We start from the raw sequence: 20,810 nt of genomic DNA on the forward strand, positions 1-20,810 counted from the left end.
AACCTCGCTCCGAGAACTAAGATATTTCTAATAAATTATTGATTTTTGTTAATTTAAATTGTATTTTTATTTATCATTATAAATTACCCGAACGACTAAAATGTTGAACCCGACGTGATAAGTTTTATAATAAATAAAATAAAAGAAAGGTCGTTTGTGTAACGAACTTAGAATACAACAGACTCATCCGTAACCGCGATAATCTTTTCGCGTTTTAAGTCGTGCCTGAGTGATTTTAAGTATAATTTTCTATTATTCGAAATGACAAATGAAGAAAACGATTTTGGAAACCAAGCAGGCGTGCTTTCGGGACTTTTGCGCGACGCGCTCGTGGGTAATTGGCAACGAATCAAGTTATCTTCTTTTAATATTTCGGATACGGAATTGTGGTTCCTGCAAACGGAGGAAGAATTTCTCGCGGGAAATATTACATCTGAACGTAAAAAATATATGTACGTGACAAAGGTGCTCGATTCGCGAGTGTCAAATGAAGTGCGTGATATATTGTTCAATGAGCCACAAGAGGAACCATACACAAAATTAAAAGAGGAAATAATAAAAAGATTGTGTTCTTTTCTCAAGAGGAAAAAACTCGTATATTGTTAGAATCTCATGATATTGGAGATAGGAAGCCTTCTTAATTTCTCCGTCATCTCCGAGGACTCGCAGGATCAACAGTCACTGATCAGATGTTGAAGACTTTATGGTCCGGACGACTTCCTGCTGGTATGCAGCCGATACTCGCCGTTCAAAGCAATGCAAGTTTAGATAAACTGGCTGAAATAGCAGACCACATTCATGATCTCACAAGGTCAAAGCCAATTGTTGCAGAAACGTCCAGGATCACGGAAGATTTGGTGCAACAATTTACCCAAGTCCTAACTTCTTTAGAAGATAAGGTAACAAAGTTGCAACTGGAAGTGTCGGAAATCCGCGGTAATACTGGACCTTACAGGTCTCGCGGAAGATCAAAATCTCGCGCCGTGTTCGTACAAAGCAGTCAATGATCCGCGACCAACTTCCCAAATCCTCCTACGAACTTTCCGCCGCGAATGGATCAACTATCGCGACATACGGTACATCTGTCATTACGCTTGACTTGGGACTTCGTCGCGATTTTTCCTGGAGGTTTGTCGTAACTGACGTCACAAAACCGATCATCGGTGTCGATTTTTTAGCATTTTACGAACTTCTCGTAGATGTAAAAAATCGATCGTTAATCGACAAGAAAACAAACCTAACTTCTGCATGAAAAATTGTAACGAGTAAATCACCGAGCATTAAAGTTATTTCTGGCTCAAGTGCTTATCATGAACTATTATAAAAATTTCCGGAAATTACTCGGCCTGCTGGCACCTCGTCAGTGAAACATAATACGGTTCATCATATTCGAACGACACCGGGACCGCCTATGTCAAGTAAACCGTGATGGTTAGCTCCAGAAAAGTTGCATACTGCTAAAAAAGATTTCAACACATTAGTGAAACTCGGTATCGCGCGACCATCGGAAAGTTCATGGATGAAGTTTTACGTGATCTCGACTTCTGCTTCACCTATATAGACGACATCCTTGTTGCATCATCTTCACCGGAGGAACACCTTAAACATCTGAAAATAGTGTTCGAGAAACTAAAACTTTATGGTGTTGTTGCAAACCCGTCAAAAAGCGTGTTTGAACAAAAAGAAGTGCAGTTCCTTGGTTACCATGTTAGTGAAAATGGTACTAAACCTCTGCCCGGAAATGTTGACGCCATAGTGAATTTTTCACGACCAGAGACAGTTAAACAGCTTCGTCGGTTTCTAGGTATGATTAACTTTTATAGAAGGTTCATACCTAATGCTGCACATGTTCAGGCTCCCTTGAACGACCTGCTTCGAGGAAATGGGAAGAGAAAAACGCCCTTTTAATGGACAAAAGAAGCAGAAGCTGCCTTCGACGAAACAAAGCAGAGTCTGGCGGACGCTACGCTCCTCACGCACCCGACCGTCAACTGTCCACTAGCCATCTTTTGCGACGCGTCTGATTACACAAGGAAGTTGAGTAACACTGAGCGTAAGTACTCAACTTACGATCGCGAACTTCTGGCCATCTACGAAGCAGTGAAGTACTTCCGACACATGCTTGAAGCGAGTACTTTCACCATTTTCACCGATCACAAGCCTATAACATATGCTTTCAAGAAGAAGGATCATCAATGTACACCACGTCAATTCCGATACCTGGATTACATAGGACAATTCTCCACAGACATCCGTCACATCGAAGGAGAGGAGAATGTCGTGGCTGACGCTCTCTTACGCATTGAAGAAGTACAATCAACTCTAGACCTGAAGGAGCTAGAACTGGGACAAAGAAATGATCCTGAATTAAAAAGGCTTGAATTTTAAAAGTCAGTTTCTTTGCAACTCAAACTAATAGATGCCAGATTCAGACATCTCGTTAGTTTGTAATGTTAGTACACCAGTTGCTTGCCTATACATTCCGGAACCGTTGCGGAAAAGAATATTTGATTTGGTTCATAAAATCTAAGCCACCCAGGATTGAAGGCAACGGTCAAAATGATAACGCAACGTTATATTTGTCCGTCAGCTAAAAAAGACTGCGGAACCTGGGCCAAAAATTGTGTTGAATGTCAACGGGCCAAAGTCACGCGACATGTGCATTCTACGCCTGGAACGTTTCAACTGCCATCTGCACGCTTCGAACATGTTCACTTGGACATTATAATAATGACAAGTTCTAAAGGATGTCGATACTGCCTGACTTGAGTTGATCGTTTTTCTCCTTGGCCCGAGGCTGTGCCAATGCTGGACCAAGAAGCTGTAACTGTTGCCCGTGCCTTCTTCTCTAACTGGATCTCGCGATTCGGAACACCATTGAAGATAACCACTGACCAAGGAAAACAATTTGAGTCGCACCTGTTCAGAGAACTTAACCATCTGACAGGTACTACTCACTTCAGGACAACGCCTTATCATCCTGCAGCAAATAGAATGGTGGAGAGGTTACATCGACAACTGAAAGCAGCCATCAAGTGCCACAACAACTCTCGCTGGACTGAAATTCTACCGTCAGTTTTGTTAGGAATCAGATCAGCTTGGATAGAAGATCTGCAGTCAACAGCCGCAGAAATGCTCTATGGACAACAACTTTGCCTTCCTGAAGAGTTCCTGTCGTCTACAGCATATTCCGAGAGCGCAACAACACAATCCGCTTTCGTGAAGGAACTGCGGGAACACATGAACAAATTGCGACCAACACAAGATTGCAGGCATGGAACCAAAACAACATTCGTGTTCAAGGACCTTCAAACGACGAATTACGTGTTTCTTCGCACAGATTCTGTCAAAGCACCACTCCAGAATCCATAAAAGGGCCTTTTAAAGTTATCACGCGCTCCAATAAAACATTTGTTATTGAAGTGCGTGGTAAGAACATTTTCAAAAATTTTCGGCCAAATTTCCTTACGAATTTCGTACAAAATTCGAGCGAATTACGAACAAATTATTTTGGAAAATTTTTTGAAAATTTTGCTCGGAAATTAGTATGAAATTCAAAAATTTTCGACGAAATTCGTAAAAAAATCCAAGCGAATTACAAATGTATTTTTTTGGAAATTTTTTGAAAATTTTGCTCGGAAATTCGTATGAAATTCCGCACAAAATGTGAGCTAAAAATTCGTTCAAAAATTTTCGGCGAAACTTCCTAACGAATTTCGTATAAAAATTTTGCCGAAAAATTTTGAGGACATTTTTAGCTGACATTTCGTGCGGAATTCCATACGAATTTCCTAGCAGAATTTAAAAAAAAATTTCAAAATAAATACGTTCGTAATTTGCTCGAATTTCGTACGAATTTCGTATGGAAATTTCGTCGAAAATTTTTGAAGGAATTTTTAGCTGACATTTCGTGCGCAATTCCATACGAATTTCCTAGCAGAATTTTATAAAAATTTACTAAAATAAATACGTTCGTAATTTGCTCGAATTTCATACAAATTCGTATAGAAATTTCGCCCAAAATTTTTGAAGGAATTTTTAAGCTGACGTTTTGTGCGGAATTCCATACGAATTTCCGAGCAGAATTTTATGAAAATTTTTCCAAATAAATTCATTCGTAATTCGCTCGGATTTCATACGAATTTCGTATGGAAATTTCGTCGAAAATTTTTGAAGGAATTTTTAGCTGACATTTCGTGCAGAATTCCATACGAATTTCCGAGCAGAATTTTATAAAAATTTTCCAAAATAAATCCGTTCGTAATTCGCTCGAATTTCGTACGAAATTCGTAAGAAAATTTGGCTGAAAATTTTTGAAGAAATTGTCAAAAGTTATTCCGTGCGATTCCGAAAGAACGGATTTCCGAACGAAATTTTTTTTGAAAATTCGGGTACTATTCGCACGAATATTCGTGCAAAAAAAACGTTTCAAAACGCCACACGAATTTTACTAGTAATTTCAGACGAATTCGATAGGAATTCTTTACGAATCTGGCCGGATTTTTGAACGAAATGCGTACAAGTTTCGTACGAATCATTTTTACCTGGGCTCCTAACAGTAGTTTTCTAGAAAACTTGGTTTTGGACGTAAGCCCCCTTTACCAATACTTGGTCACTCACTGTGTTTTAAAGAAGCAAAAGTGTCTTAAATAAAGACATTTTTTGCGTCTTAGACACTAAAAGTGTCTTGACTTAAAACACTTATGTCCTAGTATTTTCTGCAGTTATATACAAAATATTCATTTTTTCAGAATCAATTTTACCTTAACATAACGTAATTTTGAGTGAAATTTGGTATATTGCATCATCTTTAGTTAAAAAACAAGCACTTGTTTGTCTCTTTATTGTCTTTACTTTGAATTCCATCATTGCACTGCTTGTTTTTAAGAAGAAAATGTAACTCTTCTAAAAATTGATCTCGAAAAGCAGTGTGGTCATATGGCGAGTAATTTGTTGTAAAGAATTTTAAAAACTGCTTTTCATTTTTCGTGGGTGGACGCAGGAGAGTTTTAGTTTGTGTTTGATGTTGCTTAGCTTCTGATCTCCTCATCAATTGCCGTTTCTTAGGTTTTGGCTGTTCCATTACTCGTTTTAATGCTGACAGTAGTCGGTACATTAGGTCAAACTGAATTGGACAGAAAAGAAAGACATATGTTATTAATATAGTTCGTTATTTATTATTTAATTATAAAAATACTCTAAGAGATATAGAATTAAAGGTACTAGTGAATGATGTCATTAACTATTCTGCAAACTTTGTTACTGCATTTGATTTAACCGGAGAAAAAAAAATTACAATAGAAATACATACGAAAACTTTGAATTATAATATATGTAACTTTGGCGAAAGAAATATGCTTTTATAAAAAATTACCTTCTTCATAGCATCTTTAGCTTCATTTAGAAGCTTTATTTCATCTCGAAAGCCTTCTTTCTCACAAGCGACAACCATCCTGTGCGGTAAATTGTCTAGCTCTATACTTATGTCTTCATAAGCTTTTTCAATTGACTGCATCATTGTGAAAGCTTCAAGATTAGCGTCGTTTATTGATACACAAGATTCATATGCATCCTCAATGAAGACTCGCAAGTATAAAACATCCTCTGAACATACTAAGGCACAAAAAACACCATGCAATAAGGAATTTGCATTTCGTTCCAAATCAGCTGCACAATTTTCTGCGGCTTTAATAGAGTGCTATGAATGAATAATTAATATTACTTTCAATTATTACTAAATAAAAACACGAATAAAAACATTAATTTTACAGAATTATTAGGAGGGATTGTTAACAAATAGATTATTATTATTTATCTCAAAAAATCTCCCATCTAACAAGTTTCAATCAAATTCAAGTGATTTTTATCTTTTCAACTCGACTGTGTGGGAGAATTAGAGAATATAGATAATTTTTCAACTGTTAGGAAATTCTTGGTGCTATGTGGGAATTTTATTAATTAAAAAATAATTTTTTTTATTTATACACTTGTCTTTTGCCTTAAAGCTGGCGTTACAAGTGTCCCAGTGGAAATTTTTTTACATACTAAATTTTTGCGCCTACAAAACTACTTGAGAATTATAAGGAGTATTCGCATTTGCCTGGACACACCCGTCTAATGGGTTTTCTCGCTAGTGGAGAGGGAAACTGTAGAAGACCTCTTTGAGTACAACCGGTTTATGGACAGTCGAGTTCTAAAGGAGAGTTCAGAATAGGGTTTGTGAACGTCGGTAGAAGCGCGTTGGTCACGTGATCTCCATATGGAATACATAGGACGACGCGTTAGTATCAACGCGTTCATACCGACGGCGACTCTATTCTGGACTCTCCTTTATGGTGTGTACCGTTCTGTAACTGTTCTTTATTTCCATTAACTGTTACAGAACAGTTCCAGAACGTGCACACTGGGTTGGTCCGACAGCGTTTGCCGAGCGTAACATTTATCCGACCGAGCTAATCTGTCGGTTAATTTAAAAAAGAATTTAAAGATTAGTAATGACTACTGTAAAAGATTATGCATCATTTTTAACTGAAGATTTGATCATGTAAAATCATTACTGATAACGCTTTTAAGTGTAAAAACATTTTTCAAGTTAACATTAAATAGGAAAGAATAATCAAAGTGGATTTTTAAATTTAACAGTAAAATATCGATTACGATGTACTTATATAATTACCTCTAAATCTTTGATTCCTTCGGAAATTTCATTGATTTCAGATTTAATTTGATTTTCAGTCTCGTCTATTGTTATCGCCATATCGGACATAGGACCTACTAATGATTCTAAATGAATCAGAGCATTAAGATTTTGCAATTCGATTGTCTTAAAGACACTATTGAGATCAAGTGGATTGTCAAAGAAGAGTTCAGGTGGTTTGGCTTTTAATACATCTTCTTCAAACATATCTGCAAATCGTGTAATATTAAAACCACAATTAAGTGTTATTACATTGGTTTATAGTGAAATTGCTAAAAATATATCCAGAAACTAAAGGAGAAATAAGTTGGCAACACTATTGAGGAAGATTATTGGTGGGGGGTCAACTCGTGTTTAAAAGTAGATTTTCCCGCTTTTAAGTCATAGTATGCTCTAAAAGTTACTTTTAAGTCGAGGTTTTGACGAAAGGTGTTACAGAAAGAATTATTAAATTCGAAAGAAGTTAACAATTTTTCCGAATCAATCTACACAAATAAATTAAATATCTTAAATGAATCATATGTATCGACAGCACAGCTGCCCTAATACAGAAACCTGATTAATTTGAAAAATATTTTCAAAATTAATTAATAATTTCAAAATTATCTATCCCCGGAGGATCTCGGGGTGCATGTAGCTCAGTGGTCAGAGAAGTCTACCGGCAATAGAAAGGTCGTGGGCTCATATCCCACCATGCTACCGTTTTTTATGAGTTTTTTGATAATTTTGAAATTATTAATTAATTTCGAAAATATTTTTCAAATTAAGCAGGTTTCTGTTTTAGGGCAGCTGTGCTGTCGATACATATAAAACCCATGAGCTTATCGAGATTTGTTTAAAATATTTAATTTATTTGTGCAGATTGATTCGGAAAAATTGTTAAAATATGGAAAATTGTGATTTCCAAATTTGGTATACGTGTATTAAAAAGTTTCTCTAAGTAAAACTAAAAAAGATAAATCAAAAACTCTTTCCTATTTTTTTAGTAGAAATCATAAGCTTTCAAATGATATAAATTAACTTGGATTTAGAGAATAATTTCCTAGATTTTTACCGATCTAAAAAAAAGTGAGCGGGTTTACCCCAGCAGTCTCCCCTACTTATTGTTCAGCTCTAATAATTAAATATTTTATAAAAAAATAATCTTTCTTACCAATGAGTGATAATATGGAAGATGATTCGTCAATATATTGAGTCGAACTGAAAGTTTTGTCTTGTCCTGAGGGTGAATGAGAAAATGGATAATTGTCTCTATGAATCCAATCATGTTTCTCTCGCCAGGACATTGGTGACACTTGGTAAAGAAACTTTTGACATTGTTTAACCATTCTCCACGCTTCTTCCCAAAAATATACTTCTAATCTTACTTGTCCATAAACACTTGAAAGTTGATTTTTTTTATTAGTCATCTCAACTGTTAGTTTTTCTATTTCTAATGCTTCGTTTAAAGTCTTCATGCTCTTATCGTGATCATTAGATAAAAATTCTTCAAAGCACTTTGAGTACATCTGACAATCTCTCTAATTCATAGAATATGAAGAAATTTATAAATTTAATATTAGATTATTTCTTCTTAATTATAAATTAATAGTGTTTGTATAAAGAGTCAGTTCATGATACAGTCGTTTGTGTTGATAACCAAACCATTTAGCTACCCACACGACACGATTATGCAAATAGTGTAATTATGATTCAAGACTTCCAGACTTAACCAAGATGCTCTTGAAATAAGATATTTTAATTGTTACAATATATTAAAGTAGCTATAAATTGTTGGAAGTATTCATATTTAATCTTTTTAGGGTATGTTTGGAATGATGCGAGGGTGTTGCAGATTCCATGCCAATTTAGACCCTCTGATCTTTATTCAAGTTTATCTCTTAATAAGTTTCTATTCGTTAGTAAAGCCACCAAAAGGCTCTAATGTCGATGGCATAGAGATTATTGAAACTTTATGAAGCGAAAAATATGAGGGTGATCCTAGATTTTCTAATGAATCACTTCCTCCATTCATTGTTCATATTGGATCTATTTTTATAGTTAGATATTTATAGTTAAAATCAAGTAAATTTAACTTTTGTTTATTGTTAACACCAATTCAACTATAAAGAAATTTTTTTTAAACTTAGTACTTAGATATTTTGAATGTAGGTAATCTCATTGGCTCTAAAATCATACCTGCAAACGATGTTTTTATCTTCATTAAAAATCAAACTAAAAACCGTTTTGTAATGTTTTTTTGACACATGGTAGGCAAACCTTATTGGCCGGTACTGTACATCAGCAAGTTAAGAATTAAAATCTGTTTTGATCCCAGATTAAAATTCCCGTAAAGGATCCTCAAAGGATCCCGTGCAGTTCCTGTACAGGATCCGCCAGGGATCTTTGACTTGTCCTGTACGGGATCACGTACAGGATATTGGGACAAGGAACCTGCATAAGAACCCGTGTGGGAACCTTGATTGTTGTAGTCCCTCGCTGGTTCCTGTGTGGGAACCTTAACATCAGATTTTTTACAAAAATTTTCCCTCGTAGGGACCTGCACGCGATCCTGCTTTTATTGACATCCTGTAAAGGAACCTATGTAGAACCAAAAATATTATTACTTATGACACAAAATTTGTCAAATTGACTTCCGAAATTGCGTGAAAATTGTATCAAAATGTGTTTCTGACAAACACTAACGAAGCAAACACGAAAGATGAGAAAAATTCGCGTCTGCGTCATGCGTTTCTTATTTGTTCTTGCAATGTCGATTCACTAAGGAATCGATCTACCTTGTGCGTTTTCAAGAGTCTGGACGCTATCTGGTCCCTGTTACCCAGTGAAAAATACCGATAAACTAAATCTCTGCAGAGATGATCCTTAACCCAGGAAGCACTTGATCTTAAGATCAAGGAATATCATATCATTGCTTCTGTTAAGAGAGACGTACCACTATTCACTTGGGACAGTCAAAAGAAAATTTGTTTGTGGTGTTTGTCGACGCGAAGGTACCTACAGTTGTCAGGCAATCAATTACCTATACCTATATTAAGCACCTATACTGGGTATTTTCTTCGTGCTCACGGATTATGATCTGAATCACTCAGTGGAGCTCACATTAATATTTAAATGAGGTCTATGTTATTATATAAATAATATGTTGTATACCTTTATGTTATTTAGCATTTTTCGTTCTTCGGTCAATTGCTGATCTGCTTGAATACATTCATCTCGTTGTTGACTTGATAAAATTCTGGTAGATAGAACTTCCCTTATATCATCGATATATTGACAAGTCGATAATCGTTCTTTTAAGAAAAGACTTTTTAATTCCTTAAAGTAATTTTTATCGTCATATATCATAGTTTTTGATTTACTACGAACAGCAGAATGTAATCTTTCTTTTTGAATTTTCGATTCACCCTATATAAACATTTTAATTGATTTAAAAATTAATTAACACATCGTTTTACATCTCCTAAATATTAATTTTTCATGTTTTCCTAAAAGAAAAGGGTATATACATCACAAAATAAGGATAGTTTATTGTCTAAATGTGCAACACATGTACAACACTTTGATCATATCACAAAAAATGTCGACAAACGCTCCAATATGAAAAAAATAAAGAATCTATTTCCAATAATGAAACGGCATTTTATTCGTTTAATTTATTTAAAGTAATTATTCTGAACTGGCTGACAACTTATAAAACAGTACAGTTCACTCGTTAACCCTCCGTCACACACATGGGAAAAAATTACAACTTTACACACGTTTAGAGGGAATCCCTCACCACATTTTATTGTAAAATAAGCAACATTACAACATAAACAAAGGAATCAACAAAAATTTAGTTTTAACACAAACTTACAAATATGTAGTAAATTATTCTAAATTATAAAATTAATAAAATTAATTTTCGGTCTCAAAAATAAAAATTAATTACACGAATGCACATCTTCGAAGGAATTCCACTTGACATGTAAAAATAATGTAACATTAACAAATAAGCAAAAAAATCATTAAACAATTCATTTTAATTATATTTATAATATAATTTTGTCATTAACCAACAGTGGAACAAAAAATGTTTTGAAAATTAGATTTTTTTATTTAACATAACGTCACTTTTTCGAGTTTTTTCTGGCTTCGAAGCTTCATAATTAAATATTAATTATGTTTAAACTAAATGTTTTTTTAGAAATGTGTTGAGGAGTAAATTTTCGAAAGGTATAGAAACTGATTATATTTTGCAATGAGGAAAACAAAAGTTATTTAAAAAATACTGAAACCGTAGAGGGAATCCCTCTACGTAAAAACTTAATACTTCGCTCGACCGCAGAAAGTTTTTTTTAAAATAAGGGGACTTTCTGGTCTAGAATTAATAAAAACAAACTTTTATTGTAAAAATAAAAGTGCAATATTCTAATTTACCTGAAATCTTATTTAACTGAATGATAAATAAGCTGAATTTTAAAATGTCAGAATTCCCATTTCACCAGTAGATCTATGTTTAATTTCTACTGGTCTCAACTGATTCATTAATATAGGGAACAAGAAGGATTGAAGAAGCATTTAGGTATACAAGCGGATTTTCTAATACAATTGGAGTTGTTGGTGGATCACATATTTGCTCCATCTAAGAATGCAGTCAGTTATGTAAATCTGAAAGGTTTTCATTCACTTATACTGAAAGCAATGTATGATCATCAATTAAAGTTTCGTGACATTTTTAGTGACGTGTACGGCAGCGAACACTATTCACTGTTTGGTCCATGAGCGACATAAAAACCTATATTAAAGCAAGTCCAGCTTTTAACTCTTAGGCAAATATGTTGTAATCATACATTATCAAAGAGTCAAATGGCAATAGAAAGAGCACTTGCTTAATTGAAGGGACGTTGTTGTCGATTAGAATATTTATACTTACAAAACATTAAATATGGGTCTCTCATAATTTTGGCCTGTTGAATTTTGCGCAACATATGTCTCGATTTGAATGACGAGGTAAGCGAAGAGATTTTAGGCGAAATGTATAATTTTGCTGACGTTGACATTAAGATTTTTAAGCAATAAATGGGAGAGATGTTCCTGTTAATGATGAGGAAAAGAAAAACTATTGCCTATATGTTAATGCAAGAAAAGACAATAACAATCCCAATATCTTAGGCTGGAGCAAATGTCCCCAGATAGAAATTGTGCGTCGTACTTATCACGTGCGCCGTGCGGGATACTCTAAGTAACGCGCACTGCACGCATTGCGCATACATCAGTGAATGCTTCACAGATGCTAGTTGTATGAACTGCATTTGAGGATAGTATAAGTAAAGGATAACCAGCACCTTGCTCATGAGCTGTGACAGTGTTATTGTGTCGCACTTTGCAAGCATATGGAAGTCACATGTGATTCCATCACAAGTGCAAGTGTTCTTCTTCTACTTCTTAAAGTTCATTCATTGGCTTGCTCGTGCGCATTGGAGCGCTGTGTGCATTCGCCATAACCTGGTGTTAATGCGAGTTTGTATTGTATATAGTTGCACACGGAGCGGTTACTCGAGCGAGCGCGGTAAATTTGAATTTTTAAATGTGGTAATCTATAATGGGTAAGTTAAAGTTTAAGGTTGGCACGTTTGAAAAATCTGAAGGTATGGGATATTAAGGGAAGTGTTCCGGTTGTGGGCACCCTTTTGTTTTTGCCTCATAACATTTGTCCATGTGCATATTATTCAAATATATGTGTACGAATTTAAAGCTAGAGGTCTAAGGTGACTGTCAGTGAAGGAATTAAATTGATTCCTTTAAATAAAAAAGTTTTATTAGAAATTTAGTGAAATGGGAATTTTTTGACAAAAAAAATTTTGTACCCGGTTGTGGGCACCCTTGAAAAATCCGCTAAAAATGGAAAAATATTAAAGGAAACCAACACAAATAAAGAAGAAATGAAAGTTTCTTTATTTTAAGAGAATTTGCCGGGATAAAGAACAAAAATGATGACACGTTTTCACACTATGCTCATCGCTAACAAAAGCATAATGCTTGCATGTGAAGTAGCTAGTACGCATACCATAACGCACTTCTAATGCACTGAACGACTATATTTATCGCATTTAATGGAGTTTGCGGCTGTCACTTTCCTTGGCAGAAAGTTTAGATAGATGAGACAGTAGTCCTCATCATTGTCAGATGGTAGAGCCTCCTTAACATAAAGGTGCCCACAACCGGGAATGACAGTCATTTTTTAAAAAGACCAACACATTTTGTGATGCAGGATTTTGGTTAAACACGAAGGTAAATCACAAAATATAATGACAACACTGCAAAAAAAAAATTAAACCCTTTTTTTCTGAACGAATCTACACCCATATGTTGCTCTTCGAAAACAATACAAAATTACTTTTTTATTTATTTAATGCAAATTTTCTTTATTATGCTCACAGCTATTACACAAATGCATATATTTGTTTCGTTATCAATACGAAAAGTCCGTATTGTCAACGAACACGACTTGCAATACTTAGTTCAGTAAAGTCTGCTTGCCGTCGAAGTTTACGTAGGGGTGCCCACAACCGGAGGGTGCCCACAACCGGCGCACTTCCCCTACTTTTAAGGAAGGATGGGAATTTATTTGTGAGCTACAAAAGGGAGGGGGGCATCTGAGAGATTTTGAGAGGCCTTTGAAAAGATCTGTTCTGAAGTTTGAGTATTTAGGACAGGACCATAAAATATGGTCAATGTCTTCTTCTATTCCGAGAGAACACTGACAGTCACTAGAGAAGATATAGTTTTTCCTAGCTAGGCTAGCATTTGCAGCGTAATGGTTGCTTTTAAGTCTGCAAATGGTGACGATCCATTCTCTTCTTGCTGGTAAAGAAGCAAACCATGGTTTGCTTCTAGGCTGATAGTATCTTTGTGTGAAAAGTGCACCCTTGTATCTTCCGATTTCAATGAGATAATCGTGGAAGCTATCGAAAAGATCTTGACGGGCTATAGCAAAAAGATCTGATGAGGGAAGATTTATATTTAGGAGTTTGTTATTTTTAGCTGCATTCTTTGAAGCTAAATCGGCTTCTTCGTTGCCCGTGATTCCAAGGTGTCCGGGAATCCAACATAGGGAGGCTGGGCGTCCCAGATTGTTTAAAATGTGTAGACGGTTTCTAATTAAAAGAAAGAGATAGGATTTGATAGAGGAAGGGATCATTGCTCCGATACCTTGAAGTACACTGAGCGAATCAGTAAAGATGACTGTGTTTGAGAGATTAGAATTTAATATGTAGTCCAGTGTTATGAGAATAGCTATTGCTTCTATTGAGAAAATTGAGGCGAAGTGAGAAATTTTATGTGAGAGACATAAGATGTGTGAGGGACAAATAAGCGCAAGACCCGAGAAAAGATGGCCTTCGTACGGAAATTCAAAAAAAGGGTGAATGTCTTTTTTCTGTATGATAGGGATGAAATTATTTATTTTGTTGAAAGCAAAAAGGAGTGGATAACAGTGACTAATATTTAAATTATGATCTAAAGCGTGTAGGTAATGTAAGTTATTGACAATAGGATGAGAAGAGTTAGAAAAGGTCCTAAGAAGATATCTCTTGGCAAGAAAATTGAATCTCAATCTCAGGGGGGGTTCGCAGGTTTCGGCCAACATGACGTTTATTGGGGTGCTGTTCCTATATTCCAATACTAATCTTGAAGCTTGATTTCGAACTTTTTCTAGGGTGCGGAAGCCTTTTTTGTTTTAAGGTTGTAGCTGTGAGAACCATAGTCAAAATTGCTTCTAATTAAAGAGTAAAAAATTTGAATAAAGATGAGAGGGTCAGCTTCCCACCATGTCTCTCTCAGAACCTTTAGTACGTTAAAAATGTTCCTGCATCTATCGATGCACCATTAATTTTGAAAAATATATTTTTACAGGCTATAGAATTATAAATGAATTTGGCTGTTGGAGAGGGGATGTTAATTTCTTTCAGGTCTTCCATAAGGATTGATGGAATTACGCTTGGGAAAGCACCCCTAATGTCTAAAAAGAGACCTGCAGTGACCTCTTTGTTTGCTATTCCAGTCCATATTTCTGAGGATAAGAGGGCAAGACAATCTGCAAACGATTTGTTTTTTCGAAAGCCATATTGTGTAGGAGCTAAAATTTTGTTATGTTCTACGAACCAAATCATTCTGATGTATATCAATTTTTCCATAAGTTTAAACAAACAGGAGGCTAAAGAAATCGGTCGAAACTTTCCAGGAGACGATTTAGGGAGGAAAAAAAATCAAAAAATTGTTCCAGGTGTCAGGAAATCTGCCTTCTGAATAAAGACAATTATATATAGTTAATATATAGGTAATATATAGTTAGGCTAATATATAGTTAGGGTTTCTAAGGATGAGGTTGGTAAGTTTTTGATGATTTAAAAAACGATTTTGTCTAGGCCGGGTGAGGATTTTGTTTTTAAAGATTTAATTAATTAATTAAAGACAATTATATATAGTTAATAGGGTTTCTAAGGATGAGGTTGGTAAGTTTTTGATGATATTAAAATCGATTTTGTCTAGGCCGGGTGAGGATTTTGTTTTTAAAGATTTAATTGCGATTCTCAATTCAGTAATGTTGAAAGGAGATTCAAAAAAATTGTTGGAATTCAAATTTTCTAGAAAGTTATTATGAAAAGCTGTTGGTGGGCAAAGATCATCTACCATGGAGAGAAGTTTATCGATAACTGCTCTGTCTGCCGAACAAGATGCGGTGGCTAGATGCGCAAATCTGTTCTTAAAACTTTTGACTATAGACCAAACTTTAGATAGTGGAGCTTCTCTGTCGAGAGTGTTACAGAATTTTTAAAGGATTCTCTTCTGGCAGAAATAAGTGTGCGTTTGGCTTTAGCCTGTGATTTTTGGTAGTTACAAAAGTTTTCATAATTTGAATTAGATTTATAAGTGGAAAGAGCCAATTTTCTTTCAGCAATGGCGGAAGCACACGCATCGTTCCACCAGGGAGCTGAAACGCGAGGCTTTTTGTTATTAGTTGTTTGTATTCTATTGGGGTTAAAGGTTCTACGACTACGACACGCTGTAGTGACTGCTTCATCGATTAAATTGTTAAAAAGGTTGTAAACATCAATTATATTTGCGTCTAGGGCATTCAAGTTGACAATATTTTCGGTTATTAAATTAGAGAGGGTATTTGTAAAACTACACCAAGAGATATTTTTAAGGTTATATTTATGAGAGAAATAAGAAACAATAGGAACTGAGATACCTATAGTAGTAAGAACAGGGAGATGATCACTGCCTAGGGAGTCAGAAAATGTTTTCCAGGAAGATTAAATATATATATATATATATATATATTAGCGGAAATAAGAGAAAGGTCAAGCATGGAGCCAGGTCCACCACTTCGTCCAATAAAAGTGGGATCACCATTATTCAAGCAGACCAAATCTGAATCATCTAACTCTGAGCATAAATTAATGCCGTTGGGGCATACGTATGGGCTGCCCCAAAGTATGTGATGGCAGTTGAAGTCACCTCCAACGAAAATTGATGAAAAGTTTGTATCTGTGAGAGAGTTGAAAAAGTTTCTCCACACACGTGGTGAAGTCACCTTTCCAGGAACTCTATAAATTGAAACGATCAAAAATTCGTCGACAGAATACTGTATTGAGACTGCAAGTGTCTCTAGATCGTTTTCTACGGACGGAATTGTGGATATTTTTTCAAAAGTTATGTTTTTTTTAATGGAGATGATTAAACCACCGCCTTTGTTTACAGTTCTATCGAATCTTATTATGTTAAAAAGTTTAAGACTATGTAGATTATCGGGTTTACCTGGATTTAAATGTGTTTATATCGAATATCGAACTCGTGAGAGATTTTAAGAATTTCGGGTGTCTTTTTGGAGACACCGCGACAATTCCACTGTAAAATGCGGGGGTTAAGGAGACTGGCCATTATTAACGGACAGAGATTCAAATAAAGAATATATATGTATTATCTAGGTAATATTTCGGAGAGTGTCTTTGATTAGATTGGATTTTTCAGGGGGAACGTTCTGTGATTTATCTAGAAGTAATTTTTCGAGAGCATCAAAAATGAAAGGAAGGGAGGATGTGTTTTGTGGAAGGATTATCTGATTAGAAGCAACGGAAGTGAGAGCTGGTGAAGAGAGAGCAAAGCCGTTTGGTAAAGAACTTGCATTTCTGCCATTGTTCCATTGAGAGGCATAGAATAAAGATGATGATGATTTTTGTTTTGAGAATGGTTTTTTTAACTTGCGCGGGATTGGCTGTAACTTCTACACGAGGAGAACCTGTGATGTGAGAGTAAGAACGATTTTGATTAGAGCCATTATAATTTGGCAGTTCTGGGGTAGGTGAATCACTTAGCTTAGGGAAATCCAAGAAGTTAAATGACGCAGAGGGTTTTTTAAGTCGTAGTTTTGATTTGGCCTCTTCAAAAGAAACTTTGTGAGCAGTCGCATAAATACTAACTTTTTTCTGGAAAATATATTCACTGCACTCTTTCGAGGTGGGATCGTGGGGAACTTTACAGTTAATACACACTTTTAAGTCTGATTCTAATTGACAGTTTTAATGAGGGTCTGTGGAGCCGCATTTCGAGCAGCGTTTTTTAGATTCGCGGTGTTTGGCCACATGACCGAAACGAAAACAATTGTGGCACATTCTTAGATCTGGGATGTACGGGCGAACCGGAGCTGATCCTTTGAAAATGGCAACACGTTCTGGTAGAGATGTTCCTTTGAACGTTAGAAGAACTGTCATTGTTTCCACAAAAGATGCTTCATTCTTGTCACTAATCACTTTACGGCTGAATCTACGCGCACTTATCACTTTGCACTCTTTGTTATGAGGGCCTATGGCTTCTATATTTTCAAGGATTTCTTATATTGAAATGTTTTGTGGGATAAAGTTAATGACACCTTGACAGGTTACGAAGCTTGACGGGATGATGGCGATTAGATTATTTGTTTTTAGAACTGGATCCACCAAAAGTTTGTTTGCTGATCTACCACAATTCATGACTACCCTAACCTTACCTCGACCACTTGGGTTGATGTCAATTATTTTTCCAGGATACAGAGGATGGAGCAAACGGCCGACCGAAACATGGTTCTGTTCCTTCAAAGCGTTTGGACACTTGGAGTCATGTTGAATGAAGAAAGGACAATTACCTTTTGTATTACTGTCGTATTTAAGACTTTTTAAATTATTCAAAGCGGTTGGAGGCGAGTTGGTATCGTTGCGTTTCTTATCTCCTCCCTTAAGTAGAGATGCTTTCGGATCTTTATCAGTACTTGACGTGTCTGATGTATCTTGTCATCGCAGCAGGTGCGCTTGTTCTTTTGTGTGACGCCATCAGTATGAGCATCCGACAGTTCCATGCCAACGGAGTCGCTTCTAAGTCTCGGACCATTCTTATACATGAGAAGATTAAGTGCAGCTTCTTCGACTTCGATTGCGTTCGAATTATTCGTTGTTAAATGGTTTAGATTCGGAGGTTGTGGTGAAGGTTAAGGTGTTCCACCTGAGGCACTTCAAAGATGGCGGAGGGCAAATCCACTTGGCGTCCTACGAGGCTTTTTCCAACGGAATGTGTTTTCAGGTCGTCAGATGCGCGAGAAAAAGGAAGAATGTGAACTTGGGAAGAAGAACTAGGCTTTATGCCAATATATTTATGACCGAAAACTCTAATCACTCGAAAAACGGTTTGAGAATCACGGAGCTATAAGAGCGCGCGTGCGTCCGGTGCCGTGGCTCGAGCCAAACTCAGTGCAAGTGTTTAATTTGTCGAGTTACAGCGCAGAAGCAGAACTGGGCATACAGGCATACAAGTGTGGTTGTGAAAACGAGAGACATTTTCTCTGAAAGTTTCACTGCACTTTTATCATTGACATTATAACCTCTAATTTTTGTATTATCTATAATATAAAAACTTGAATATAATATAATTTGTGAATTAATAAATAATAAAATTAATCGTTTACATTCATAAAATGTTCTATTTGATAGATATATTTGTAAATTACTAGTTTCATATTTAAAATTCTTGTTATTCTATTGAAATATCCAGTAAAAAAAGCAGGATTGGAAGAGAGCGAATAGTATTGGCGGTGAGTTTCTGCCAATACGTTTTCGCGTGAAAACCGTATTGGGGGCATTCAGCCTATCCTGCTTTTTCACCGTCAATTCTGTCCTCTTAAATCTTTCGATTTCACGTTTATTGACTCGATTTGGCATTTTAATCAAAAAGACCGATTAATTTAATGTGTAAAAATGCTGATAACGAACAGGAAATATAAAATTTTGTTAAAATGTAAATAAATGAAATTTGACAAACTGTTGGTCTATTACCATATGATTTAGGGTATTTTCTAGATTAACGCTGTGACTTGTGGGTTGGCGGTATATTTATAAACTGAATTATACCAATTTCCACTTTGTGTTCTTTAATTTAATAAGACTCATAATTAATACTATTCAACTGTTCTAATTTATTCAAAATATAAAACTATATTTTTTACAACCTTTACAAAGGCACGTCTGCCTCGTTTTAGAATATCTTACAGAATGTGCAAAGTACTACAGAGCTCAAGCTAACACACACATACACATACTCATACGATCCCTACTCTGTGAGCAGAGAGGGGTAGGAGGGGAAACATTAAGCTGTTCCCCACATACTCCCCCCCGAGTGACTAACGATTTTTTTTAAATTAAAAATTAAAAATGTTTATCTTATTATATGTCGTCGATATAAAATATTTAATACGAAAATAAAATGTAAGAAAAATAAAACCCTAGTTTTTTTTACAACTTATTATAATCCTTAATTCTTCGCGCAAGAATAATTATGATCTAGTTTAGAAAAATCGAAAATAACTCTCTTTTTTATTTACATAAGTCTTAAGTGGAGTTATTTTAATACTATTTTCGTCAGTCGTAGGGATATTTTTACTAGTCGAAGGAACAACATTATTCGTCTTGAAATGAATATCATTTTGTGGAGTGATAACAATATTGTTGACAGGTACACTAGTCGCAGCATTTTTTCTTACATTGTCCGGAATTATCAAATCATCGCGAGTGAAATAAGCTGGCTTAATATTTTCTACTGAAACTCGTTTTTTCTCGCCATTTACTTCAATCTCAAACACGCGATCCGAAGTTCTATCCACGACCTTATGTGGGCCGGAATAAGGACTTTCCAATGATTTTTTTACAGGTGCTGATTTCAAAAAAACATGCGAGCAACTATACATATCTTTAAACACGAAAATTTTTCTCTTATGTTTGTGTGTCACGGGTACGGGTTTCACGAGGCGCATATGTTCTCGAAACTCCTCTAAGAAAAATTGAGGGTTTGCTTTGAATTCATCCGGTAGGATGAATTCACCCGGAATTTTAAGGGTGGTGCCGTAAACATATTCAGCAGGAGATGCGCCCGAGTCAAGGACAGTCGTCCTTAAACCCAGCAAAACCGTGGATAAAGTATGTGTCCATTTTTCGTCCGAGTGGCACATAATGGCAGCTTTTAGAGTACGATGCCAACGCTCGATCATACCATTTGACGCCGGGTGGTATGCTGTTGTCCGCAAACGGTGGCAACCCGCAAGATGCAATAAAAACTTAAAAATCCTAGACTCGAACTGTTTACCCTGATCCGTTGTTATCTTCGAAGGTGTGCCAAAACGCGACAACCAATTATCGACAAAAGCTCTGTAAATAGTTTTCGCCTCAATATCCCGTAAAGGTACAGCTTCTGCCCAACGCGAAAATCTGTCGATCATCGTTAGACAGTATCGGAATCTCTCGCAAATTGGTAATGGACCGATAATGTCTATATGTACATGTGAAAATCTCTGATCAGGGGCGACAAAATGCGAAGGCATCAAAATATTATAACGCGATATTTTTGACCTTTGACACGGCAAGCAATCTCGACACCACTCTTTTACGTCCCTATTTATATTTGTCCACGCGTAACTTTTCCGGATCATCTTTCCCGTAATTTTCGCGCTCGGATGTGACTGATCGTGGAATATGTCAAAAACTCGCTTACGATATACCAAGGGAACATAAGGTCTAAAAATTTCTCCAGGAACATCACATATTAT

The 20,810-nt window shown here is 35.8% G+C and overlaps 2 protein-coding genes across 2 annotated transcripts; both read right to left on the minus strand.

Annotated features, from left to right (window-relative positions):
• Nucleotides 1–4,795: 4,795 nt before the first annotated feature.
• Nucleotides 4,796–17,457, minus strand: LOC122499608. The gene is made up of 8 exons (XM_043608056.1): nt 17,378–17,457; nt 13,448–13,839; nt 11,954–12,063; nt 9,851–10,015; nt 7,851–8,217; nt 6,677–6,906; nt 5,375–5,698; nt 4,796–5,125 (listed from the first exon to the last, which is right to left on the minus strand). The coding sequence occupies exons 1-8, from the start codon at nt 17,455–17,457 to the stop codon at nt 4,811–4,813; spliced, it is 1,983 nt and encodes a 660-aa protein (XP_043463991.1). The 3' UTR covers nt 4,796–4,810.
• Nucleotides 17,458–17,906: 449 nt separating this feature from the next.
• On the minus strand, nt 17,907–20,483 carry LOC122499609. The gene is made up of 2 exons (XM_043608057.1): nt 19,652–20,483; nt 17,907–18,145 (listed from the first exon to the last, which is right to left on the minus strand). Exons 1-2 carry the CDS (start codon nt 20,481–20,483, stop codon nt 17,907–17,909), a joined length of 1,071 nt encoding a protein of 356 aa, XP_043463992.1.
• Nucleotides 20,484–20,810: the final 327 nt, after the last annotated feature.

Source organism: Leptopilina heterotoma, unplaced genomic scaffold, assembly GCF_015476425.1.
Source record: "Leptopilina heterotoma isolate Lh14 unplaced genomic scaffold, ASM1547642v1 Lhet_17, whole genome shotgun sequence".
In the NCBI taxonomy this organism is placed as follows: domain Eukaryota; kingdom Metazoa; phylum Arthropoda; class Insecta; order Hymenoptera; family Figitidae; genus Leptopilina; species Leptopilina heterotoma.